This window comes from Malaclemys terrapin, chromosome 16, assembly GCF_027887155.1.
Source record: "Malaclemys terrapin pileata isolate rMalTer1 chromosome 16, rMalTer1.hap1, whole genome shotgun sequence".
NCBI classification, from domain to species: domain Eukaryota; kingdom Metazoa; phylum Chordata; order Testudines; family Emydidae; genus Malaclemys; species Malaclemys terrapin.
In genome coordinates this window covers 3441271-3468017 of record NC_071520.1, presented here as the reverse complement: position 1 = coordinate 3468017, position 26747 = coordinate 3441271, and the positions used below count along the sequence as shown (strand labels likewise).

At 51.2% G+C, this 26747-nt stretch overlaps 1 protein-coding gene across 1 annotated transcript in view; it reads right to left on the bottom strand.

The window, feature by feature from the left end:
• Window positions 1–26747, bottom strand: part of OSBP2 (oxysterol binding protein 2) — a 367014-nt gene that overhangs the window by 128605 nt on the left and 211662 nt on the right. Inside the window, exon 3 of the mRNA XM_054006309.1 lies at window positions 2477–2727. Coding sequence (XP_053862284.1) covers window positions 2477–2727 — 251 coding nt within the window. The remainder of the gene's footprint in view (window positions 1–2476; window positions 2728–26747) is intronic.

The window sequence follows — 26747 nt, the reverse complement described above, 5'->3', positions numbered from 1 at the left end:
TGGTATCAATGACCACGTTCTACCTCGCAGTCGGTGGCATCAATGGCCACGCTCTACCTCGCAGTCGGTGGTATCGATGGCCACGTTCTACCTCGCAGTCGGTGGCATCGATGGCCACGCTCTACCTCGCAGTCGGTGGTATTAATGGCCACGCTCTACCTCGCAGTCGGTGGTATTAATGGCCACGCTCTACCTCGCAGTCGGTGGTATCAATGACCATGTTCTACCTCGCAGTCGGTGGCATCAATGGCCACGCTCTACCTCGCAGTCGGTGGCATCAATGGCCACGCTCTACCTCGCAGTCGGTGGCATCAATGGCCACATTCTACCTCGCAGTCGGTGGTATCGATGGCCACGCTCTACCTCGCAGTCGGTGGTATCAATGGCCACACACTACCTTGAAGTCAGTGGTATCAGAGGCAGCTGACAGACCTAAAACAATCAGCATGGTCACATCGGCACTTTACCTTCATCTGTTGCGAGGAGATGTTTTGGTTCTGTACTTTTCTTTGGTAATAATTTATACTTGTACAGGACCAGATTCTGACACCCTGACGCTGTGCAGGGTCCTGTGACACACAGTGTGAGGGAGGGTAGTAGACTCTGGCTCACCGTGCTTTTCATCTGCAGATCTCATGGGAGGGTCAGTGTCATTACCCCCATGTTGACAATGGGGAAACTGAGGCACAGAGTGGCCCAAGATCATACAGTGAGTCAATATTAGAGCAGGACATAAAATCCAGATCTCCCGATTCCAAGCCTGCTGTCTTGTCACCTGGAGCACACTGCCCCTCTGATAGGCTGGGCAGGATAACACCATAAATGATTACTCACTGTCAAGATACATCTTAAGGTGCAAGAGCACCACGAAAAGGTAAGGTGTGGTTGAAGGTAGCACCCAGCAAAGCTGAACAGGTGTAGTGCCCCTGCTGAGAAGAAGGGGAAGGACACTGCAAAGCTTCTTTCCCCAGCCTTTTCCTGGGGTGGTAGGTTGAGTGGGGTAAGGGAGGAGGGGTTAGCCTTTGATTGGGGTGGCTGGTGAACACTTTAATTCTTGACACTGGACCAGGTGGAATTCTCTAGTGCCCTGACTGCCTAGGAGAGGTGCTGGCTATGCACCGCCATGCATCATTCATTCAGTACCAGGATCGGGATCTCCACCAGGCTGCATTCATTCATTATCAATCATTCCCCTCTTTACCGTTAACATTTTGCTTCCTTTATGGAATTTTTGCCCCTTCCTCCCTGCAGGAAAAAATAACCACACCCCTCCCCCCCCCACCTAAGGTGACCAGATATCCCGATTTTATAGGGACAGTCCTGATTTTTGGGTCTTTTTCTTATATAGGCTCCTATTACCCCCCACCCCCTGTCCCGATTTTTTCACATTTGCTGTCTGGTCACCCTACCCCGACCATCAGAGAACGTTTCACCATGAAGGCAGCCGATCAGAATTCCCCAAGATGCAGGACAACCACAAAATAAGAGCTCTGCACTGTCCTGCAGGGTGCGGTGGGGTGTGTGAACACTGATTGGCTGGTTAGGAGGACATGACCTGCAATAAATAAACAAGGAGAAGCCACAGCCGTGCATTTGGGCACCTCTGCTCCAGGTGCCCAAAATATGCAAAAATTCCATAAAGGAAGCAAAATGTCCTGGCATTTAAATGCTAAGGGCTAGATCCCCAGCTGGTGTATGCTTTGGCACTCCTCTGAAGTCAATATGCATTTATGCCAGCTGAGGATCTGAATCTGCAGTGGGAATGAACCCACGGTACATCAGCCCCGACCTGCTGTGCTAGCCAGGTAGCAAGCTACCTGCTCCCCACAGAATGGCTAGCGAGCCAGTTCTAATTCCAGCCGGTGGCTGACCACTAGGACATTTTGGAGACGCCTCTCCCATAAGTGGTTTGTGCAGACTTAGCTTATCTAGTCGCTGTCACAGCCGTTCCGAATGGGTCCATGAACACATTACACTACAGACCATTAAGCAGCCCGGCTTCTCGTCTCTCTGCTGTGCCTTGTCAAGTTTGAATCCTCTCTGGCTTGTTAACTGCTGTGTAGCCGGAATAAATGGCACCCGAGCCTTAACTAAACTCCAAACCGCTCCCGGAGCGCCCATCCCAACACTAATCCAACACGAAAGCCTTCGCCATTCCCTCCTCCTGTGTGAAAAGCATGGAGAGGAAACGGGGCCAGGGAGGGGGGAAAGACACTTCACGTACTGGGGGAGGATGGGAATGAAGACAAAGGGAAGGAGAGCAGCAGACCGTGGGGAGTGAATGCCTCCTTGTCCTCTTCTGAACAGAACCGTGGAGCACACGCACCCTCATGCACGGCGTTTACCTGGCACGCAGCTATTCACTGCGTGCAGGGACCGGTGAGGAGTTACACACACCGCGGGCAAGCCAAGCCCCTGCCCACATCCCTGCTACTGCCAGGATTTCCACGAGAACTCAAAGCGACCGAGCACTTACATTGATCATAGCATTGGAGGTGATCCGGAAGAGGGTGGCTCGCTCATTGACGGCTTTGATCTTCTCCCCGCTCTCGGCAGGCAGCTTCAGGTTCTCCAGCTCACTCAGGGACCTCTGGAGAGCTGCCCCGTGCTTGGCAATAAGGTCATTGCACGTGCTTAGATCCTCCAGCTTACTGGCGAGGCTTTTCAGAGTGCTGTGCAGCTCGCTCTTGTCAGACTGCGAGGCTGGTTCCTCATCACCCGAGTCATCTGGAAAGGGGGGAGCGGGAGGTGGAGAGAAAAACGGTTTCCATGGTTACCACCGGACTGTACTAAACCCTGAAGTCAGGCTGTGTAGTGGAAGTGAATGAAGGGCTCCTCGCTTGTGCTGAGTGCCGGCTCTTGCAGCCGTTGGGCTGGGGCTGAGGGAGCAAGTGCCTGCACCCTGCCCTTGGGGACAGCTCTTCCCTCTCTGCTCCACACACAGAGCACCTATTCCCCCTCCTGCTTCCTAGCTGCTTTCAATCCTCCTGGAGCCAAGAGTCAGTGCAGAGCATGTCTGTCTGTGAAAAGAGCAGCCAGCCAGCGTCCCCAGGCAGCCCCGCATGTCTGGGTGCTCTTTCCTTACATTCCCAGCTCCCCGAGACCGCCACGCTGCGGGAGGAGCAGCACCAGGCACAGGGAGTAACAAGGCCAGGGCGAATACCTAAGCACTGGGGTGAGTTTAGGCCAGGAGTGGCCAGTCTCCTGCCGCCAAACAAGAACAACATTGTAATGATCTGATCCAAAGCTCAGAGATGTCAGCAGGAAAACTCCCAGTGACCTCACTAGGCTATAGAGGCTGACTGCCATGCAGGGCTCAGGAGAGCTAGAGTCACACAGGGCCAAGTCCCCCCACCCCAGTTCCCATCATCACACCCTGGACTGTGATTAGCCAAACCACATGGGACATCAGCAGAAATGCGCAGTTTGGATCAGAATTTGTGCCTCCAGCGGTGTGACCCTGGGACAGACGGAACCACTGCGGGTGCGTCTACACCCCATTTTGGAGCGAGCTTCCCAGGGGGTGCACAGACGGGGCGAGCAGGCTCGTGCTGTAGCCAGCGATTTGGACTCACGGCTTGGGCTGCAGCTCAGGCTCTGAAGCCTTGGGAGGCAGCTGGGGTCCGAGCCCGAGCTCCAGCCTCAGCTCCAAGCACTGACTAGCCAGCTATTTTTAGAGCACGAGTCTGAGCCCATCAACTTATCGACCTGGGCTGGGCGGCTTGCTCCAAAATGCTGTGTAGACGCACCCGCCGGGAGCGCCGAAACGCCTCTCTTTCATAAGGAAAATGATTCTGTTCTGGGTGGTTTCAAGTTTCACCCACATGGAAAGGTCCTAGACACTCAGGATAGAATAACAGCCTTTCTATAGCCCCTTGAAACCAGCCTACGTAATCCTGTAGACGGGGAGTACAGGAGGTTTTCAAAGTTCTCCAGAAAGGAGAGCACTCCTCACTGAATACTACAGGGCTCAGAGTGATTTCCATATAAAGCCCTAATGCATTTAATAAGGATGAGCTATTCCCTAAGGGTTAAGTCTCAAAAACTTACATAATAACATAAAAATGGCCATAGTGGGTCAGATCAATGGTCCATCTAGCCCAGTGTCCTGTCTCTGACAGTGGCTGGTGCCAGATGCTTCAGAGGGAATGAACAGAACAGGGCAATGTATCGAGTGATCCATCCCCCGTCATCCAGTCCCAGCTTCTGTCTGTCAGAGATTTAGGGACACGCAGACCATGGAGTTACATCTCTGACCATTTTGGCTAATAGCCAGTGATGAACCTAACCTCCATGAACTTCTCTAATTATTTTTTGAACCCTGTTATACTTTTGGCCTTCACAACATCCCCTGGCAAAGACTTCCACAGGCTGATTGAGTGTTGTGTAAAGACGTACTCCTTATTTTGATTTAAACCTGCTGCCTATTAAGAACTCCTGGTTCTTGTGTTATGTGAAGGGGAAAACAACCATTCTTCACTTTCTCCACACCAGTCCTGATTTTATAGACCTCGAACATATCCCCCCTTAGTCATCTCTCTTCTAAAATGAACAGTCCCAGTCTTATTAATCTCTTCTCATATGGAAGTTGCTCCATGCCCCTAATCATTTTTGTTGCCCTTTTCTGTACCGCTTCCAATTCTAATTTATCTTTTTTAAGATAGGGCAACAAAAACTGCAGGCACTATTCAAGGTGTGGACATACCTTGGATTTATATAGTGGTAATATGATTTTTTCTTTCTTATTATCTATCCCTTTCCTAACGATTCCTAACATTAGCTTTTTTTACTCCTGCTGCACATGGAACAGACGTCTTCAGAGAACTATCCACAATGACTCCCAGATCTCTTTCTTGAGTGGTAACAGCTAATTTAGACCCCATCATTGTATATGTCTAGTTGGGATTATGTTTTCCAATGTCCATTACTTTGCATTTATCAGCATTGAATTTCATCTGCCATTTTGTTGCCCAGTCACCCAGTTCTGTGAGATCCCTTAGTAACTCTTCGCAGTCAGCTTTGGACTTAGCCAACTTGAGTAATTTTGTATCATCTGCAAACTTTGCCACCTCACAGTTTACCCCGTTTGCTAGATCATTTATGAACATGTTGAACAGTATTAGTCCCAGTACGGCTCCTTGGGGGACTCCACTCGTTATCTTTCTACACTGTGAAAACTGACCATTTATTCCAGGAGTGGCCAACCTGGTGCTCTGCAGCCACACGCGGCTCTTCAGAAGTTAATATGCGGGTCCTTGTATAGGCACCGACTCCGGGACTGGAGCTACAGGCTCCAACTTTCCAGTGTGCCGGGGGGTGCTCACTGCTCAACCCCTGGCTCTGCCCCCACTCCACCCCTTTCCGCCCCCTCCCCTGAGCCTGCCATGCCCTCGCTCCTCCCCCATTTCCCCCCCAGAGCCTCCTGCACTCCAGGAAACAGCTCATTGGGAGGTGCGGGGAGGAGCTGATTGAAATGATAGGTTACATATCACAGTTAGTAGTTCTGCAATTTCATATTTGAGTTTTTTCAGAACTCTTGGGTGAATCCGATCTGCTTCTGGTGACTTATTACTGTTTAATTGATCCATTTGTTCCAGAACCTCCTCTACTGACATCTCAGTCTGGGACAGTTTTGTCACTTAAAAAGAACGGCTCAGGGGGAATCTGCCTCACATCCTCTGCAGTGAAGACCAATGCAAAGAATGCATTGAGCTTCTCTGCAATGGCCTGGTCGTCCTTGAGTGCTTCCTTAGCACCTCCATCGTCCAGTGGCCCCACCGACTGGCAGGCTTCCTGCTTTTGAGGTACTTAAAAAAACTGCTGTTAGTTTTTGTGTCTCATGCTAGTTGCTCTTCAGATTCTTTTTTGGCTGCTTAATTATAGTTTTACACAAGACTCCTATCCACAGTTTTAATCTGTTTTTATAACCAACTCTTGCCTCCAGCGTCCTGTCCTCAGTCAGTGCCACACAGGTAGCACAGTGCTGGCTTGCTGCAAGCCGAAAGCGGAGGTTATACATTGTGCGGGGCTTTGAGTGCTCCCGCCCAGGCCTCAGGCAGGTGACCTTTTGGGGAGGGAAGGACGACTTCCATGAATGTTACCATGTAAGGAAATATCCATTTCATATTTACAACAACAACAACAAAACCGGCAGTTCACTGCACAAGGGGAGTATGTTCAACATCACTGAAATGCAACGGAAATGGGGATTATTTTTGTATCTTAAAAACATTGTGGGATTTTAAACAAGCAATGAGTGATGAGGGTAATGTGATGAGTTTCTTTAAAATGTGCCATTCTCCCTTCCCTAGGCAGGTGGAGTCAAGCACAAGTTGGGGGATCAAGAGGCTCTAAGCAGGGATCAGAGACATCAGCAAAACATCCACAAGAAGTCGAAGGGCGAAACGGAGAACAGCCCTGACACGGCAGAGGTTCCAGGGCTGGTTTTGGAGTATCTGCAGCTCAGCTATGCCCCCCCCCCCATTTACAGACCCTGTGTTACGGACCACGGGCCCACTAAAGATAGTCGTGCTGCACTGCCTCGGCTCCACACGGTCACCATCCTGGCCACAATTCCTGCCCCTTGGATCTGCCTTGCAAGCTGAGCTTGGAGGGCAGGTCCAGAGCCCTGAGCTGCAGGCATCACCGCGTCACTTCCCAACATTGCGCCCACCCACCCGGGGCAACACCAAGTCCGCGAGGCATTGCTCTGCTACACCAGGGAAGGCCCCCACTGCACCCCAACGACACCAAACAGTGACCCCTGCCACACAGCTATGGCTTTGGGCTGGGTCTGAGCAGTTGTCAGCTGTGTGCCCAACGATGCCCCCAGAAGTAAGTGCACCCTGTCCCCCATCATCTCTCGAGTGCAGCTGCACTCCGTCCTCATCCCCCTCCCCCTGGTGCATGTCCCCCCCTCGGGTGCAGCTGCACTCCGTCCTCATCTCCCTCCCCCTGGTGCATGTCCCCCCCTCGGGTGCAGCTGCACTCCGTCCTCATCTCCCTCCCCCTGGTGCATATCCCCCCCTCGGGTGCAGCTGCACTCCGTCCTCATCCCCCTCCCCCTGGTGCACATCCCACCCTCGGGTGCAGCTGCACTTCATCCTCATCCCCCTCCCGCTGGTGCACGTCCCACCCCCGGGTGCAGCTGCACTCTGTCCTCATCCTCCTCCCCCTGGTGCACGTCCCCCCCTCGGGTGCAGCTGCACTCCGTCCTCATCCCCCTCCCACTGGTTAACGTCCCCCCCTTGGGTGCAGCTGCACTCCGTCCTCATCCTCCTCCCTCTAGTGTACGTCCCCCCCTCGGGTGCAGCTGCACTTCGTCCTCATCCTCCTCCTGCTGGTGCACATCCCACCCCCGGGTGCAGCTGCACTCCGTCCTCATCCTCCTCCCCCTGGTGCACGTCCCACCCCCGGGTGCAGCTGCACTCCGTCCTCATCCTCCTCCCCCTGGTGCACGTCCCACCCCCGGGTGCAGCTGCACTCCGTCCTCATCCTCCTCCCCCTGGTGCACGTCCCACCCCCGGGTGCAGCTGCACTCCGTCCTCATCCTCCTCCCCCTGGTGCACGTCCCACCCTCGGGTGCAGCTGCACTCTGTCCTCATCCCCCTCCCACTGGTGTACGTCCCACCCTCGGGTGCAGCTGCACTCCGTCCTCATCCCCCTCCCGCTGGTGCATGTGCACTTCATTTCCCCTGCACAGTGGCTGCAGGTGTGCCTCCCATTCCCCACAGCCCTGTGAGTAGACGTGTTCTGTCCCTGTCCCCACAGGAGCAGGAACTCTCCGTCCATCCCCCGTCACATCCCCAGGAGCAGGGACACTCTGTCCCATTGATTTTCAAGCAATTCTATTTTTTTTAAGAAGCGTAACGTTACAAAAGACAGCCCCGCAAAGAGTGAAGTGATCCCGTTCTACTCAGCATGAGCCCAAGTGTTGTTCCTTGACTTTAGCAAAGCTTTTGATACGGTCTCCCACAATATTCCTGCCAGCAAGTTAAAGGAGTATGGGCTGGGTGAATGGACTACAAGGTGGATAGAAAGCTGGCTAGATCGTCGGGCTCAATGGGTAGTGATCAATGGCTCCATGTCTAGTTGGCAGCCGGTATCAAGTGGAGTGCCCCAAGGGTTGGTCTGGGGGCCGATTTTGTTCAATATCTTCATTAATGATCTGGAGGATGGCGTGGACTGCACCCTCAGCAAGTTTGCAGATGACACTAAACTGGGAGGCGTGGTAGATACACTGGAGGGTAGGGATCGGATACAGAGAGATCTAGACAAATTAGAGGATTGGGCCAAAATAAATCTGATGAGGTTTAACAAGGACAGGTGCAGAGTCTTGCACTTAGAATGGAAGAATCCCATGCATGCTACAGACTAGGGACAGAATGGCTAGGCAGCAGTTCTGCAGAAATGGACCAAGGGGTTACAGTGGACGAGAAGCTGGATATGAGTCAACAGTGTGCTCTTGTTGCCAAAAAGGCTAACGGCATTTTGGGCTGTATAAGTAGGGGCACTGCCAGCAGATTGAGGGATGTGATCATTCCCCTCTATTCGACATTGGTGAGGTCTCACCTGGAGTACTGTGTCAAGTTTTGGGCCCCACCCTACAAGAAGGATGTGGAAAAATTAGAAAGAGTCCAGCGGAGGGCAACAAAAATGATTAGGGGGTGGACCACATGACTTATGAGGAGAGGCTGAAGGAACTGGGATTATTTAGTCTGCAGAAGAGAAGAATGAGGGGGGATTTGATAGCTGCTTTCAACTACCTGAAAGGGGGTTCCAAAGAGGATGGATCTAGACTGTTCTCAGTGGTAGCAGATGACAGAACAAGGAGCAATGGTCTCAAGTTGCAGTGGGGGTGGTCTAGCTTGGATATTAGGAAAAACTTTTTCACTAGGAGGGTGGCGAAGCACTGGAATGGGTTACCTGGGGAGGTGGTGGAATCTCCTTCCTTGGAGGTTTTTAAGGTCAGGCTTGACAAAGCCCTGACTGGGATGATTTAGTTGGGGATTGGTCCTGCTTTGAGCAGGGGGTTGGACTAGATGACCTCCTGAGGTCCCTTCCAACCCTGATAGTCTATGATTCTATGAAGTGGCCAAGCCCTGGGAAGGGCTGAGTGGTGGCTGTAATTCCAGTGCTAAGACACTCTGTCCACGAGTTTGTATCCTTACATCGACACAGGGAGTCATGCCCCAGATATTGTGAGGCATATGCCAGTTACCCTGTGCTTCGGGACTGTGTGGGGAGGCGACTGTCTCTGCCCAGGGTCTCCCTTTCTGGAGGCAGTTCCATGACCTGTCCATCCTCTAAAGCACAGTATTTACCGACTGACAACACAGGTGTGTGGCAGCTCTCTCTGTGTACATCTGGACAAAGGAGATGATAAATAGTGACAAATGTCAACTCCAAATCAACCCCCAGTCCACAAGAGGAACAACACCGAGTCCCCGGAGTAAGGCCGAGTGGTGAGATTAGCCCCAAGCCTGCTCAGAAGGTCAGCAAGCCTGCGCTTTGCTGGAACAAACTGGAAAATGAATTCCAGAGCTTGGGCTCACGCTTGAGAACACCTGTCCTCCAGCCTCTCCCTGTGGTGAGCTCAAAGCTGGAGACCCTTAGAAGGAGCCTCTCCGCTGATTTCAGCTGGTGCATGAGTTGGATGGTGAGCGGGAGCTAGAGCAGCTAGAATGTACATGCTCTGAGCTGGATTTTCAAACATGGACCTTTCAAATGGGACATCCAGGTTCTGTACTTGGGCCTTTAAACTGGCTCGCTAAAGCATTGACTACACCAAGGCAAAGGGCTTGCACTGGCGTACAAAGGAGCTGCCCTTGGCCCAAGGCAGCTAAGTAAAGCATGTGAAGACAAAGCGCCAAACTGAGCAGCCGAACGCAGGGCCCATGAGTCCTAGTTAGAGGCGGGATCTTGGCGTACATGTGACTAATCTGAGGATAGCGTCCCAGGCGCCCATGCCAAACCTCCAGGAGTTGAGTTACTTATCTCTGGCAATGAGAAGTCATAGGGCTGAATTCAGAGCTGCCAATCAAGCTGCCCAGCTTACGCCATCACTGAGCGCGGTCCCATGTTTTGGAGCTACAAGAAACACCTCCCACCAGTTGCAAACCTAATCGAAGTCCGTGCATGGCCGTGGGATGAATTTCTTCCCACAGTTAATCCTGCTGACTCTCGTCAGGCAAGCGAAGCAGCCCCGGGAATGAGAGCAGGGCGTGTTCTCTGAAGCGTCTCTGCCTGGCACGGCATGCAGGGAACAGAAGGGAGAAGGCTGAGTGTCAACCCATTCTTGCATGGCAGGGAGTCAAGGTGTGCGCCAGAGCTGAGAGCCTTCCAAGGTGCCTCCGTTACAGTCAGAGCAGGGTGGCTTCACTGGACTGGAACGACCGACCCAACTGCTGCCTGAACTCCTGCCTTCCGTCTGCTAAATGGACGCGGTGTTTTATTACTATTGAGACGGGTGTTCAGCCATCATTCAACAGGAGCACACTGATTCCACAGCTCGTGGGTCAGTGACAGACACCGAAGGGGAAGCAGCCCTGGTTTTAAACCAACCAAGCAGTGTTTGTAACACAAGCAACAGAGCAATTTGGGTAGCACAGGAGAACAGTCACCCCCACGTGCTGATGAAGACGAAGTGCAGCAGGCTGGGAAGTGTGTTGGGCGGCAGTCCAGAGCACGTTCCATGGCCATGTGGAGAAAGTGGCCTTTCCACTGTGATCATACTAGATAATAATAACTTTGTATATAGGGGTATCTTCCATCCCCAAGTGCTTTATCCAGCATCCCTTGAAACGCCCCCTCTTGGGTGAAGGGAAGCAATCCATTCAACACGTACGTGCGGAAAACACCCCACGTCCATTATTAACCTGCACAACACCCCTACAGCCCTGGCTGCAATAAGACATTGGCCATTTGGAACCAGTCTAACCCCCTAGAGTGTGCAAAACACCTCGCGTCCTCACACAAAAGAGTATAAAGAAGTTTACAAGCATTCGGAGAGCCAGCTGGGGTAACTAGCTCTCAGCAGGTTTAGGAAGCTGTTCGGTTTAAACTCGACCCAGTTTAGTGCCAGTGTGGACATGGACAAGTTGAACCCAGTCCACTAGTCCTCCCTCTACTGCCCCAGAGGGGACTGGTGGGCTTTAAATATCTCCCAGAATGCACCGGGAGACAGGTTCCTGGAGAGCCCTGGAACTGGAACAACCGAGACCAGTGCTAGAGTGGCAGGGCGAGCAGGCATGCACTGAACCCATTGTGCTCAGTGGCAATCGCGTCAGACAGCCTGAGCTCCTGGCAGAGGTCTGGGGGAAGCCTGCACTGTGCCCATCTGCACCGTGCCCATCTGCACCGTGCCCATCTGCACCGTGGCTGGCTCAGGGCAGATCCACCAGCTCTCACTCACTCACCGAGATTGTGAAAAAGGAGGAACCGGGGACATGTCAGCAGCTGGGAGAGCTGACTCTCGCTGCCAAACACCCAGATTCTGATGCTATTTAGCCAGGGGGTCATAGGGACAGGGAAGTAATTGTGATGCAGAGCTGAGGCTCATCCGACATGATAGACTCCCTCCAGCCTCAGCCGGACGAGAGAACAGACCCGCTGGAATGCAGGGAAAGCAGCTACATGCAGTGAATCGTGTGACGGAGAGCCCCAGTTCAGTATCGCACACCATGGCCAACCAATCCGCCTGCAATCCAGAGCTGGGCCTCCGAGGCCCAGAGGCAGATGACAAACTTGGGAAGCAATTCACACAGCCAGAAGGTAAGATGAATCATGGCTACTGAGGGCAAAAGATCAGGTCTAGTGTTTGTAACCACCAAGCTACAAAACGCCCTTGAAGGATTCCCGAGTCAGGCTGAGACGTGAGGCGCACGGCAGGGGAAAGAAGGGCATACGCGCTGTTAAGCTGCAGTGACATAGCACGACAACAGTTCACGAGCAGATCCCTGGGACACAGAGTGTGAGAGCACGTACGGTCCGAGGGGAGGCATGAGGAAGCCGCAGACTGCAGGACGGGGGCTACAGACACAGCTCAGGGAACGACAAACAACTGGGAAGATGAGACCATGCGGAATTCTACAGGCCATATCCCGCCCCCAGCACACGGACGTACCAGCAGTGATGGGGCTACATCTCACCCTGAGCACATGGACATACCGGCGGTGACGGGCTGCATCCCGCCCCCAGCACACGGACGTACCGCGGGTGACGGGCCACATCCCGCCCCCAGCACACGGATGTACCAGCAGTGATGGGGCTACGTCTCACCCTGAGCACACGGACGTACCGGCGGTGACGGGCCGCATCCCGCCCCCAGCACACGGACGTACCGGCAATGATGGGGCTACGTCTCACCCTGAGCACATGGACGTACCGGCGGTGACGGGCTGCATCCCACCCCCAGCACACGGACATACCGCGGGTGACGGGCCGCATCCCGCCCCCAGCACACACACGTACCGGCAGTGACGGGCCATATCCTGCCCCCAGCACACGGATGTATAGGCAGTGACGGGCTGCATCCCGCCCCCAGCACACGGACGTACCGGCAGTGATGGGGCTACGTCCCACCCTGAGCACACGGACGGACCAGCGGTGATGGGCCACTTTCCGCCCCCAGCACACAGACGTACCGGCAATGAGGGGCTGCCCCCCGCGCCCAGCAAAAGGATGTACCGGTGGTGAGGGGCCGCGTCTCACCCCCAGCACATGAACATACCGTGGGTGACGGGCCGCGTCCCGCCCCCAGCACACGGACGTACTGGCGGTGAGGGGCCGCGTCTCGCCCCCAGCACATGAACGTACCGTGGGTGACGGGCCGCGTCCCGCCCCCAGCACACGGACATACCGGCGGTGATGGGCCACATCCCGCCCCAGCACATGAACGTACCGTGGGTGACGGGCCGCATCCCGCCCCCAGCACACAGACGTACCGGCGGTGAAGGGCTATGTCTCACCCTGAGCACACGGACGTACCGGTGGTGACAGGCTGCATCCTGCCCCCAGCACACGGACGTACCGCAGGTGATGGGCCATGTCCTGCCCCCAGCACACTAACGTACCATAGGTGACGCGCCGCGTCCCGCCCCCAGCACAGGGCCGCACTGGCGGTGACGGGCCACGTCCCGCCCCCGCACACGGACGTACCGTGGGTGACGGGCCACGTCCTGCCCCAGCACACGGATGTACCGGCGGTGATGGGCTACGACTCACCCTGAGCAAATGGACGTACCGGCAGTGATGGGCTGCATCCCGCCCCCAGCACACGGCTGTACCGGCGGTGATGGGCCACGTCCCACCCCAGCACACGGACGTACCAGAGTTGGCAGTGGTGTGACAAAAGCGAGCTAGGAAAGGGCTAAGTGGTTCCCCCCCCATGCACCAGGGGAGGGGAGAGTGGCTTTGTAGAGACACAGAGGACTTGGGACAGCCCTGTGCCCATGGGAGCAGCCAAGCCTGTGAGAAACCAAACTTTATGTTGCATATTGCTAACGTATTCGCCCAGATGCTGGGGGAGGGGGGAGGCATGGAGCGGTGGCGTTACGCGGGCACGGGACTTCAGTGTGAGATGAGGCTGGGAAAGGCACCTTGGTTCCGACTCTGTCTCAATGTGAATGTCCCTCTTTAAAGGACAAAGCTAAGAAAGGAGTGTCGCAGCATGGGGGAGCAATCGGGGCAGCAGGCAACGATGCATTCACTGGACGTGCGCGCACAGTGGCCAGATGGGGATCAGGGCTGGAGCAATCAGTCACGATGCAGAAGCAGACGCCTCGTCTCGACTGGTAGGGATGACTGGAAAGAGCAGGGCTCGTCCTCAGCCCCACTGAGGTGGACAGGAAAGCAGGCGCAGCGTGGCTGACCAGCAGGGTGAGACTCAGCCTCTGGAAAGAGAGCTGCAGAGCTGAGCACCGCACTGAGCCCATGGCGGGTGCCTGGCCGCTGAGGCAGCTCTCCTCTAGGCTCGGCCGAGATCAGACCGCTGGGATTCGGGCGAAGGCGAGCCTGCCCGTGTCGTGATCCAGGAAGGGATCCCGGGGCTCGGGGTCGATTCACAAAGCACTGGGATAACCCAGATCATTCAGAAATCAGTGCATGTCCGCAGAGTGCAAAACAGAGCAGCAGCGGGGAGTCTGTCCTCCAGACGGGGAGGAGCACTGGGACCGTCAGCACCAAAAGCCCCAGCCCTGGCCACTGCTTTAGAGGCGAGTAGCAAACGCTCGTAGTTGCTGGGACCAACCATTAGTGGGAGCCAAGAACACATGCACTAAAGCTGTGCAGCCGGTCACAGGAAGGGAATTAAGGGTAGAAACGTGACTAAACCAGGCCAGCTGGGGACAGGCGCAGCCAGTGAGCAAAGGAGAGACGCGGATGAGGCAGGCTCTGGGAAGAGCAGGCCTGGCGAGGAAAAGGAGGCCGAGGCTGGAGGGTCTAGGAGAAGGCCCAGGGAGAAGACAGGGTAGTGCTGGATTATGGGGCAGGCAGCCTGGCTGTTTAGGATTCCCAGGGCTGGGACCCGGGGGTACAGCAACCCCTGCTATTACGGGGAGGACAAAGGGACTATTTGTGCAGCTGCCTAGCAAGGTGATGTGGTGAGCCCTGGGAAGGAGAGGAGGAGGAAGGGAGCTGAGCCCAGGTACGCTGGCAGAACGGTGGATGATGTGTGTTGAGTTTGTTTGGACTTTAGTTGTTCTCCGGCTAAGTCACTGACAGCGCTGGGAGCTGCTGAGTGGCTGACACGTAGGATTGGGTCACATGGCAAATGAAGTACAAGTCTACCAGGGACCTGGGTATGTACTCAGGATGCCAGCCCATGCCACACGTGTTACTGTTACCTGTGCTGTTAGCATGGGTACCTGTGCTACAATCACACATGCACTGCCAGTGCAGACATACCCTAAGGGGAAACCAAGGCAGTGGCAGGTTTTGGAGGGACCTTGTTACTTATCCATTCATATCCTCTAGCCAACTCTGTCTCAGTATAAAGAAAGTAAATCAACCTCTCGGAGTGTTCAGCTGAGCCCCAGAATAGTTCTTATTTGTCATACACTGACCTTGCTGAAAGCAGCTCACAGCAGATCCTGGCTAAGAATCGGCACTCTGAATGTGAGTGGACAACTGGCTGGTCCAGGACAGACATGAAACTCTCCTTTCGTCCCCTTGTTATCAGATATCTCAGGACAACAGGAACCAAGACTGCTGCAAGCACAGAACTGGGGGCGGGGGTGGGGGGGGGTGGCAGGGTTCAGGGCTGGGAGTCTGATGGGTTCATTGGGGCTCCTCTCTGGCAGGAGAGCCAGGGCTGTCCAGCAGTGGCTCAGTGTGACATCAGTTCACTGCTGAAGATGTCATAAGTATTTAGGGCCAGATTCTGCTCTGATTTATACCAGCATAACTCTGGAGTAGCTGCACTGATGTCACGGGTAGAACAGAGAGAAGAATCCGACTCTTCAAACTCTGAAACTGGGTGAAGTTTTCCAGGCTTTTTTTATGGTCTCTAATGAGCTCTGGCAATGAAAATGCAAAGATTAAACTGAACTGGAGTTGTAAGCGTTCTATAGCTTTCAAAATCCATGTCTGAGAAAGGACAAAGGATGATTCAACAGCAGGAGGGACAAGCCTTCGTTAGACGCTCTAGCAGGACCAGGAGGAACAGGAGTATGCTTTGGGAAATAGTCCAATTAGAGGAACCAGCTTCTGAGAAGCGTCTGCATTGCCTGTATTCCACATCTGCAGCACCAATCCCAGGCAGTGCTCACAGACAAGCCATTCCGCCAGACGGTTAATGAGAACGCTGCTATGTATTGGTGATGCAATCAGCTCATCAAAAATGAACATTTTGTGGGGGCATCAAAGCAAAGCATGTGCCACATTCGCTGTGCATTTATCACCTCCCTCCTGCACAGCATGATGTTGGACGGGGGAGGAGAGCCAGGAAAGCAGGAGCAGGTGGGAATAGGGTGCTCTCCAACTTGGCCAGAGATCATTTGTTAGTCTCTAAGGTGCCACAAGTACTCCTGTTCTTCTTTTAGCTTTAGGAGGTAACTCAGTTCTCATCCGAAGGTATGTAAGCAGCCAAAGACAATGGTTCCAGGATAGTGAGGACAAATAACAACAACTCTTGAGCACAGATGTTTGTCTGAATAGTCACGCTCCTGCTCAGAACAGGCTGCATGGAACATTCCCCAGGCTCGATGCGGGGAATGCAAAGTATCCTAGTCTGGAGACTACAATCTCTTTGCAGCAAATATAGATGAATGAACTAGAGCTAGGCCTATGTAAGCATTTATACTGCTCTTGTCATTGTAGTGTTTGTGTGCCAGACCAAAAATTAACACTGCCAAAAACCAAGGTCTCTCCTTCCCCCAATAGCCTGGTTTTGACACAGATACACACCATGATTTGTGTTGTATTGTTATTTACGCAGGAGGGCTCAGTTTTGGGGGAGGTTCTGCCTCTGACTCATTCTGCTAGCACACTGGCTGAAGGATTCAACCCACCCTCCAGGTCTCGGTCCTTGCTCTGATCGCTAGCCAATCTTGTTGCCTGTCTGCCACACAGAGTGGCCATTGCCAAGGTTTAGCTCCTCAGTGCTGCTGTGACGGGCTCCAGTAGCACTTTTCCATGGAACGTCCCTTCAAGTTAATGGAACGTCTGGATGCTACAGCCAGTCGTGCTGCTGGGCAACGGCCTCTCCTGGCCATATTCGATACATTTCTTATTGTTAGTGGCTAATCGACATTTTTAAAAGCACAGGAAGAAGCTAAAGTCTGAATCACTGTTGACCGCAAAGAGCAACCCTGGCTTGGTTGTCTTTGACCATACCTGATGGGGCCATGCATCAATCCCCATGGCTATGTCATAGATATCTTACTGGAAATGCGCATACATGACTAAGCCAGCCCCTTGTCTGGAGATACAGCTATACAGTAGCAAGAGGAAGGGAGAAGGAGGCTGAGTGGTGGGAGTGACACATATACAATGTCTTAGCAACGTTCCTGAGAAAGAAACGTGCCCTTCACTTGTGAGTTGGTGACGCATGATATCACCCAAAGGCCTCCTACTGGCAGCAAAGGACTGGGTGGGTTACTGAAATAGGGCTCGGTACGCGACCTTCCCCGGGCAGGACTAGGTTAGAAGGTTAGTGGTCAACGCAAGGGCCTGGGAGTAAGGACTCCTGGGTGCTATTTTCTGTGCCTTATGTGACCTTGGGCAGTTATTTCTACAGACCTCGAATTCCCATCTGTACAAAGGGGCTAATAATACACTCTACCTCGCAAGGGGACTGCGGGGCTAAACTGCTCCCATTTCTAACGCGCTTTAGGATCCTTGGGAGGAAGTGCTCTGCAAAGGCAAAGTATTATTTGTAAGCACCTGGCAGAGAATAAGATGATAAGTAATAAGTACAAATGATGTCAACTCACCCTACTAGCTTTCTATGACAGAGTAACAAGCCATGTGGATGGGGGGGAAGCAGTAGACTATCTCCCAGGATGTTCTCATAAACAAACTAGGGAAATACAGCCTAGACGAACCTACTATAAGGTGCATGCGCAAATGATTGGAAAACCATACTCAGAGTGTGGTTTTCAATGGTTCAGTCAAGCTGGAAGGGCATATCGAGTGGGATCCCACAGAGATCTGTCCTGGGTCCAGTTCTAGTCAATATCTTCATCAATGATTTGGATAACAGATAGCGAGTACACTTACACAGTTGGTGGAAGATACCAAGCTGGGAGGGGTTGCATGCACTTTGGAGGACAGGATTAGAATCCAAAATGCTCGTAACAAACTGGAGAAAAGCTCTGAAATAAACAGGACAAATGCAAAGTGCTCCACTTAGGAAGGAACAATCAATTGCACAATTACAAGATGGGAAATGACGGCCTAGGAAGGAATCCTGCAGAAATGGATCTGGATGTCATAGTGGATCACAAACTAAATATGAGTCAACAGTGTAACACTGTTGCAAAAAGAGCAAACGTCATTCTGGGCTGTATTACCAGGAGTGTTGTAAGCAAGACACAAGAAGTAATTCTTCCGCTCTATTCAGCACTGATAAGGCCTCATCTGGAGTGCTGTGTCCAGTTCTGGACCCCACACTTCAGGAAAGATGTGGAGAAATTGGAGAAAGTCCAGAGGAGAGCAACAAAAATGACTAAAGGTCTAGAAAGATGACCTACAGGGAAAGATGAAAAAACTGGATTTGTTTAATCTGGAGAAGCCTGAGGGGGTGGGGACACAATAACCATAGTAAAAGGCTGTTATAAAGAGGAGGGTGATAAATTGTTCTCCTGAACCACTGTGGAAAGGCAAGAAGCAATTGGCTTAACTTGCAGCAAGGGAGATTTAGATTAGACATCAGAAAAAACTTCCTGTCAGGGTGGTTAAGCACTGGAATAAATTGCCCAGGGAGGTTGTGGAATCTCCGTCACTGGAGGTTTTTAAGAGCAGGTTAGACAAACACCTGTCAGAGATGGTCTCTTTGGTCCTGCCTCAGTGCAGGGAACTGGACTAGAGGACGTATCCAGGTTCTTTCCAGGTTTATATTTCTATGACTCTGTGATTATTAATTGTCATTTTAGGGTTGAATCTTGGGCCCATACTCAGTTTATACTCAGCTATCACCCAGGCAAAGTTTATGGCTTCTAAGTGTTTTTGCCTAAGGACTGAATAATAGCTGAATAAGGGCCTCAGGATTTGATCCACTATTAATAATAATAAAATAAAAGACAGGGATCGATTCAGAGCCTGTGCAGGTAGGTTTGGATTGAAACCAGAACTGTACAGTCCAGATTGTATGTGCCAGAGGGGACTGTGCCCCTTAGTGACAAACTGTTCTGCTTTTTTCCATCCTTTGACACTAGCAGTTTCCTTAGTCTGGTAGATCTGTTTATCAAGGATGCTTAAATTCTGCCTCTTGCTCTCTCTGGGCACTCAGCTCTGATCAGTGCTTGTGGGCTTTCTTGCTGCTACACAAAGTTACATAAACAGCTCAAGCCTGGAAAAAAAGATTCCTTCCTGCCAGGCGAATGCACCTGGGCCCAAGGGTGACAGTTGTGCTATTGTTCTGTTCAGGGTGGGTTAGGTCAGACGAGGACTATTCCCTTTATTCTGTCTTATGTAACGGCTGCAGCTACCAGAGTTCAGAACAACCACACACAAACCAATAGCCTGCTTAGAAAGAAACAGGAGCAGAAAACGAGCACTGAAGGGGGAACAAAGAAGCTTTGAAAAAAGCCTGAAAGCTCACAGGAGGTGTCCAAGGAAAGGGCCAGTTATAAAATAGATCTGTCTGCTTAATGAGCGGCCCAGAGCTGCTGGAGACGAGCAGTACAGAGCAGTTCTGTAACACTGACATATTGGGATCCAGGTTTATTCTCTCTCAGTCACTTCCAGACATAATTTGTTCAAATCACAAAATGGGTTTTCAAACTACTGTACTGGGGCTGCAACTCAGGGCCTTAAATTCAAGCTGGGTAACAGGCCAGCCTCCTGCAGCCTCCGAGGTCTCTCTGAAACTAGAAGGACAAAAGCAAAGAGTCTTTACTAGCCTCCTGCTCCTAACAGGTAGGAATTTGATCACAGAAACTTGAAGATATAGAAAACCAGGTTCATAGACTCATAGACTCTAAGGTCAGAAGGGACCATTATGATCATCTAGTCTGACCTCCCGCATGATGCGGGCCACAAAAGCTGACCCACCCATTCCTCATGGAATGGTTAAATTAACATTATATATAATTATAGCATCCCTATAATGTAAGGGTAAAATGCTTTTACCTTTAAATTACTAATATATGTAATTTACAGATAAAAGCATTACAGGAATGCTGTAATTATCCAAAATTATCCCCAAACCAAACATTATAGACCCAGGAAATTCAATGTTAATGTTACACTAAGAAAAAAATCCAAACATGCTAAAGTCAAAAATGCACCGTTAAATCATCCAAACAACTTTAACTCTACTATGAGGGGGAAAAAAATCAAATGCGTCTTTAAAGAGCAGTTTAATCTAATTTGGGACCACAAACACTAAAACACTTTAATCATAATCATATAGTCATTGCATGGCATCACTACATGGCAGAGTGAAGGTTGCTTGGGTGCCCTTAAGTTGCTGATACGTATCCCCAACCTTAACTCTAGCCTAACGTTTTTTGTCTGGGGACATACAGAGAGTGGAATGCCGGCACCAGTGAGGAGTTTTGCCATTGACTTCAATGAGGGCAGGATTTCACCTGCAAACTCTATAACCCAATGGAGACAGTGACTGGGGGGGTGGGGGGAGTTTAACGGAACACTGGATACTTTTACTGAAATATGCTCTTTAATATGTGCAATTTTAGTTTCCCATCGCTCAAGTGATGCCTCAACAAAACAAAATCATGGTCTCACAAAAGGCATTAGGAATACTGCAGCTAATGAAATGTTTGTTTTGATGTAGTTTAGTGAAGATCAATTTATTTATCTATTCCCTGTTACATTCTTGAACTCCTCCTCACTTTTCCTTCTTGTGTTTCTTTCTGTCTTTGTCCATTTAAAAAAATGTAGGAGTTAGGGTAGGGTGGATGGGAACACTCCTATCTATAGATGTAGCCGCATATCCTCTCTAGTTTGCATGCAGTAAAGGGAAGAGTTGCGAATGCTCTTATAGACCTTCCTAAGGAATCACCTTTGTACATTATCACCAGGCAGCAGAGTGCAGTCTGATGGAAGCCAAACAACTAATGCAGCCAGACGCTTTTCCCAGGCTGCTCCCATCCTGTTTGCTACTGCAGCAGTGTCAATGTGATGACTCACTGTCCCAGAAACATGTACTTAAGGAGTCCTGTTTTCACCTTCTCATTCATTTCTTTTCCCAACACGACAAAGTCAAAGACTGACAAGAGCATTGAGCTCTTCCCTTGTAGTTTTAACAGGAACGCTGGGACAACTACAGTAACTGGCAAGATTCTGATTTTTCAGTCTTTTTCTGCAAAGTTGCTTCTGAAAAGAATCACCTAGTCCAGTGAACCGTGCCAGGTGGAAGAGCTGGTGGAAGAGTTTATGTCTAAAGGTCACCACTGCAAGGACAATAAAGAGTTTCCCAAGGTGACCAAATCCCAGGGACTTTGCAGGGAGGTTTTTCCGTTTCATAAATTTGTACCAATTCTGTCAGGAAATATTTGATTTCATTTTGACAAGCCTGTTAAAACCCTCTGAAGGTCAACAACGCACCACATAAGAACTGCCATACTGGGTTAGACCAATAGTCAATCTAGTCCAGTATCCTGTCTTCTGACAGTGGCCAATGCCACATGTTTCAGAAGGACTGAATAGAACAGGCCATCATCAAGTGATCCATCCCCTGTCGCCCATTCCCAGCTTCCGGCAAACAGAGGCTAAGGAGACTTCAGAGCATGGTTCTGCATCCCTGCACATCCTGGCTCATAGCCATTGATGGACCTATCCTCCAGGAACTTATCTAGTTCTTTTTTGAACCCAGTTATAGTCTTGGCCTTCACAACATCCTCTGGCAAAGAGTTCCACAGGTTGACTGTGCATTGTGTGAAGAAAAACTTCCTTTTGCTTGCTTTAAACGTGCTGCCTAGTAATTTCATTAATGACCCCTAGTTCTTGTATTATGAGAAGGAGTAAATAACACTTCCTTATTTACTTTCTCTACACCAGTCATGGTTTTATAGACCTCTATCATATCCCCCCTTAGTCATCTCTTTTCCAAGCTGAAAAGTCCCAGTCTTATTAATCTCTCCTCATATGGAAGCTGTTCTACATCTCTGATAATTTTTGTTACCCTTTTCTGAACCTTTTCCAATTCCAATATATCTTTGTAGAGATGGAGCAACCACATCTGCATGCAGTATTCAAGATGTGGGTGCACCACACATTTATATAGAGGCAATATGATATTTTCTGTCATATTACACCACCAACTACAGAGACACCATTTTTACACCTCCCCAGTCCACGTGGAAAAGCTGGGCTCAATACACAGTGCAGGAACAAGATGATATTCATTGGGCATGTATGCAGAACCTGGGCTGGCCAGCCTTTCAGAGGAGAACACTGCAGCCGCCTCAGGGATTATATGGTGGGATTACCTGCAATAGCAGAGGACTGGTCTGGATTTTCAAAAGCACCTATTGACAATCACTGGGTCCTGTGCTCCTAAATCCCTTTGGTGCTTTGGAAAATGCTATCCTCGCAATAAACCCTGGGGTGGGAACACAGGCTCTGACAGTCTTGCCTGAGATTGTTGCAGGTTTTTCAGCAGTGAAATGAAGGAGACTGTAAATAGCCTCTGGGTCACCAAGATATTAACATTAGGAAGCAAATCTGAATAACGCTCTTATTTTGCATTTGCTTCCCTTGTGCCCCAATTCAACCCATGCCTAGGAATTCTGGCTGTACCTCAGTTTCCCTAATGCACAGCACTGGGGGAATGCACTACCCCTGTTCCATTTCCACATCCAGTATAGAGCTCTGTGACCCAAAGTATAACATGCTCATTAGGCAAAGAGTACGTGGGGGGGGATGTTATCTGAAATGCTAAGCTCACGTGTGGTCACATCGATACGAGAAAGAGGTACACAAATTAAGAGGCGTTCTGAGCAGAGGAACTACCATTGTCAGAGGGCTAGGGGGTTTAATTTACAAGGTAAAAAGAAAAGAACTATGTACGGATTAGCTAAACGGCAACTAAGGAAGGCCACAATCATGGGTAACTGCCTATCACTACCTGGACAACAAAATCCCCCGGGAAGAAGAGGAACCATTTAGGTTCAGGATGCTACAAAGAACAATAACTAGAAACAATGGGGTGAAATGGAGAGGAGACTCTATGCTGCAAAAGCAAAAAACCACCTTTCTGAATGGTGAAATCTTAGACTTTAGAACAGCCTCAAGGGAAGTGAACGATGCCCCAGCAGCTGAGACAATTAAAACTAGGCAGAGGTCTGAGCAGTGGGGAAGAGTCTAGAGAATAATCCTGTAATAGCCCCAAGGAGAAAAACTAGCTGAGCTTGCAGGTCTCTGTCCATCCAATCAGTGCCCCGGGGGTCAGTCCCGGGGTCGGTTTTGTTCAACATCTTTATTAATGATCTGGATGATGGGATGGATTGCACCCTCAGCAAGTTCGCAGATGACACTAAGCTGGGGGGAGAGGTAGATACACTGGAGGGTAGGGAAAGGGTCCAGAGTGACCTAGACAAATTGGAGGATTGGGCCAAAATCTGATGAGGTTCAACAAGGACAAGTGTAGAGTCCTACACTTAGGACGGAAGAATCCCAGGCACCGCTACAGGCTGAGGACTGACTGGCTAAGCAGCAGTTCTGCAGAAAAGGTTCTGGGGATTACAGTGGACGAGAAGTTGGATATGAGTCAGCAGTGTGCTCTTGTTGCCAAGAAGGCTAACGGCATATTGGGCTGCATTAATAGGAGCATTGCCAGCAGATCGAGGGAAGTGATTATTCCCCTCTATTCGGCACTGGTGAGGCCACACCTGGAGTATTGCGTCCAGGTTTGGGCCCCCCACTACAGAAAGGATGTGGACAAACTGGAGAGAGTCCAGCGGAGGGCAACGAAAATGATCAGGGGGCTGAGGCAAATGACTTACGAGGAGAGACTGAGGGAACTGGGGTTATTTAGTCTGCAGAAGAGAAGAGTGAGGGGGATTTGATAGCAGCCTTCAACTACCTGAAGGAGGGGTCCAAAAAGGATGGAGCTCGACTTGTTCTCTCAGAACAAGGAGCAATGGTCTCAAGTTGCAGTGCGGGAGGTCTAGGTTGGATATTAGGAAACACTATTTCACTAGGAGGATGGTGAAGCACCGGAACGGGTTCCCTAGGGAGGTTGTGGAATCTCCTTCCTTAGAGGTTTTTAAGGCCCGGCTTGACAAAGCCCTGGCTGGGATGATTTAGTTGGTGGTTGGTCCTGCTTTGAGCAGGGGGTTGGACTAGATGACATCTTGAGGTCCCTTCCAACCCTGATATTCTACGATTCTATGAAACTGAGAAATACACAGAAATACCAGTAGAAAAGGTAACATAATCAGCTGACCCTTTATGTTGAATGAGGGAGGGGGTTGGGAATTTCAGCCTCCTTAAAACACAGACCAGGGTTAAATGCAGAGGGAGCTCCAGTAAGGGGAAACACACGCTCCTCCTAGGTTAGCTCTGCTCCGAAAGCTGCTTGCCTGCGGTGGGGATGGACGCTGAGCTTCTGAAGCACAGCAAGAGGCTTGGTGTGCTCATTTGCACGTCACCCCAAGAAATCACAGAGTCACAGACTCCAAGGCCAAAAGGGACCATTTGGAGCATCTCGTTTGACCTCCTGCACGATGCAGGCCAGAGACCTGCCCCAACATCCAATCTTGATTTTCAAATTGCCAGTGATGGAAAATCCACCACGACCGTTGTCCAATGCTTAATTACCCTCACTGTTAAACATGTACGTCTAATTTTCAGTCTGAATTTGTCAAGCTTCAACTTCCAGCCATTGGATCGTATCAGACCTCTCTCTGCGAGACTAAAGATCCCTGTATCCAATATTTGTTCCCCAGGTAGGTACTTAGACACTGTGATCAAGTCACCCCTTAACCTTCTCTTCATGAAACTAAATTGATTGAGCTCCTTGAGGCTATCGCTATAAGGCAGGTTTTCTAACTCTTTAATCATTCTCTCTAAACCCTCTCCAATTTATCAACATCATTCTTGAATTGTGGGCACCACACGTGGACACAGGATTCCAGCAGTGGTCGCACCAGTGCCAAATAACCTCTCTGCTCCTACCTAAGATTCCCCTGTTTATGCACCTAAGGATTGCATTAGCTCTTTTGGCCACAGTGTTGCTCTGGGAACTCATGTTCAGCTGATTATTCACCACAACCCCCAAATATTGTTCAGAGTTGCTGCTTCCCAGGATAGAGTCCCCCCGCCTGGACGTATGCCCTGTGTTCTTTGGTCCTAGAAGTATACACTTCCATTTGGCTGTATTAAATGTACATTGTTTGCTTGTGCCCAGCTTACCAAGATCCCGTTTCAATAATCTGTCCTCCACGTTATTTAGCAAGCCCCCAATGCTGGCCGGACCCCATCTTTTCCCTAGCACGCTGTTCCTCTTATCTCCGACTAGAGCAGATAGTCTCAGATATGGTGGAGAGCAATGCTCACCCACCACCTGCCCCTAACTGCAGGCACCCTGTCCCCAGAGTTCTGCAGGGTGAATATCAGAACACACTGAAACTGTCTGGGCCTCGCCATAAGCTTCACGACAAACAGAGTTTCACCGTATCTGAGATTCAAGTCAACTGTGGGGCTGATCTATCAGCTCTTGCTGACTTCGAGCAAACTCCCGCAGACTTCAATGGGAGTGTTGCAAGAGCAAGGATCCGTGGGCTCCCTGTACACATGCAGAGCAGGACCTGCTTAAAGCCATGCTGGAGCGCAGTGGGTCCCAGGCTATTTGAGTATCTTCCAATAGACTCCATCTCCTCTCCTAGGGACGCTTCACTTCAGTATAAGCTTTCGTGGGTAAAGGGTGGTTTTTTACCCACGAAAGCTTATGCCCAAATAAATCTGTTAGTCTTTAAGGGGCCACTGGACTCCTTGTTGTTTCTGTGGATACAGACTAAGACGGCTCCCCCCTGATACTTCACTTCAGTAAGTTTCACCCAATTGTGAGTAGGCTCCACTGTGCTAATATCCTTGGACCACAGCAGTTCTACCTGGTAGGATTTAAATGCTGCATCCCAGGGGATTCTGACTTTCCCTTTGTCTGCTCAGCCAGAGCAGGAGATGAGGGGGAGAAGCCCTCCGTGGGGAGCAGTCAGCCAGACTTTGCAACCCAGCTCCCCGGAGTGGGACGGACGGTGCAGGCTCCTAGCTGGGCTTAGCAGGAGGGGCGGCTGCCTTAAGCCACGTTTAAACTTCCTGGCTCCCCAACACCAGGCTGGAAGCCTGGCTGAGCTGCCTGCCGCTTGCCCTGGCGACACCCCCGGCCCCAGCCAGAGGCAGGGACGCTAGTGGATGTGCCGAGAAGGCAGCTCCACACCCCCAAAGGGCTCATTTAAACTGGGGAGATCCTTCATGAGCGGGCTCTGCCAGCCCTCGAGAGCTCTGCATTGACGAAGAGGCACAAAGCTACCTTAATGCAACTAAAGATTGGCCCCAGAGCCTCCCCGTGACCCCTCCTCCTATACACTCAGCTGCCACCACTGGGGAGGAAGGCACCCTGCTACCAGCCCCTTTCCTCTTCCAGGGAAACCCAAACTTGCTGGTTCTTCCTGAGCCCTCTCCTACCTCCGAAATCCTGTTCTACGCCCTGGTCACCTCTGGCCTTGACGAGCGCAACTCCCTCCGCGACAGCCTCCCTTCTTCACACACCATACTCTTCACTGTCCATTGTGTCGCAGCCAGACCCATCTTCCCCCCACTGGTCCAGCCACATCACCAACTCCCTCGAGAGCCGGCTTTCGCCTCCGTCTCCCGCCACGTTGCAGGCATGCTCCTCGCCCACAAAGCCCCGCGCAGTTCTGCTCCTGTGTCCATCTCACCTCCAGCTGCCCCCTGCCCCCACGCCTGCCAGTTCAGCCCTGGTTGGCCAGTCCTGCTCCCACTGACTTCGCTGGGCCATGCACAACTATGGTCAAATTCTGGCTACAGTGAAGTCAATGAGATTTTTGCCCAGGGCCGCTCGCGGGGGGGAGGGGAGCAAGTGGGGCAATTTGCCCTGG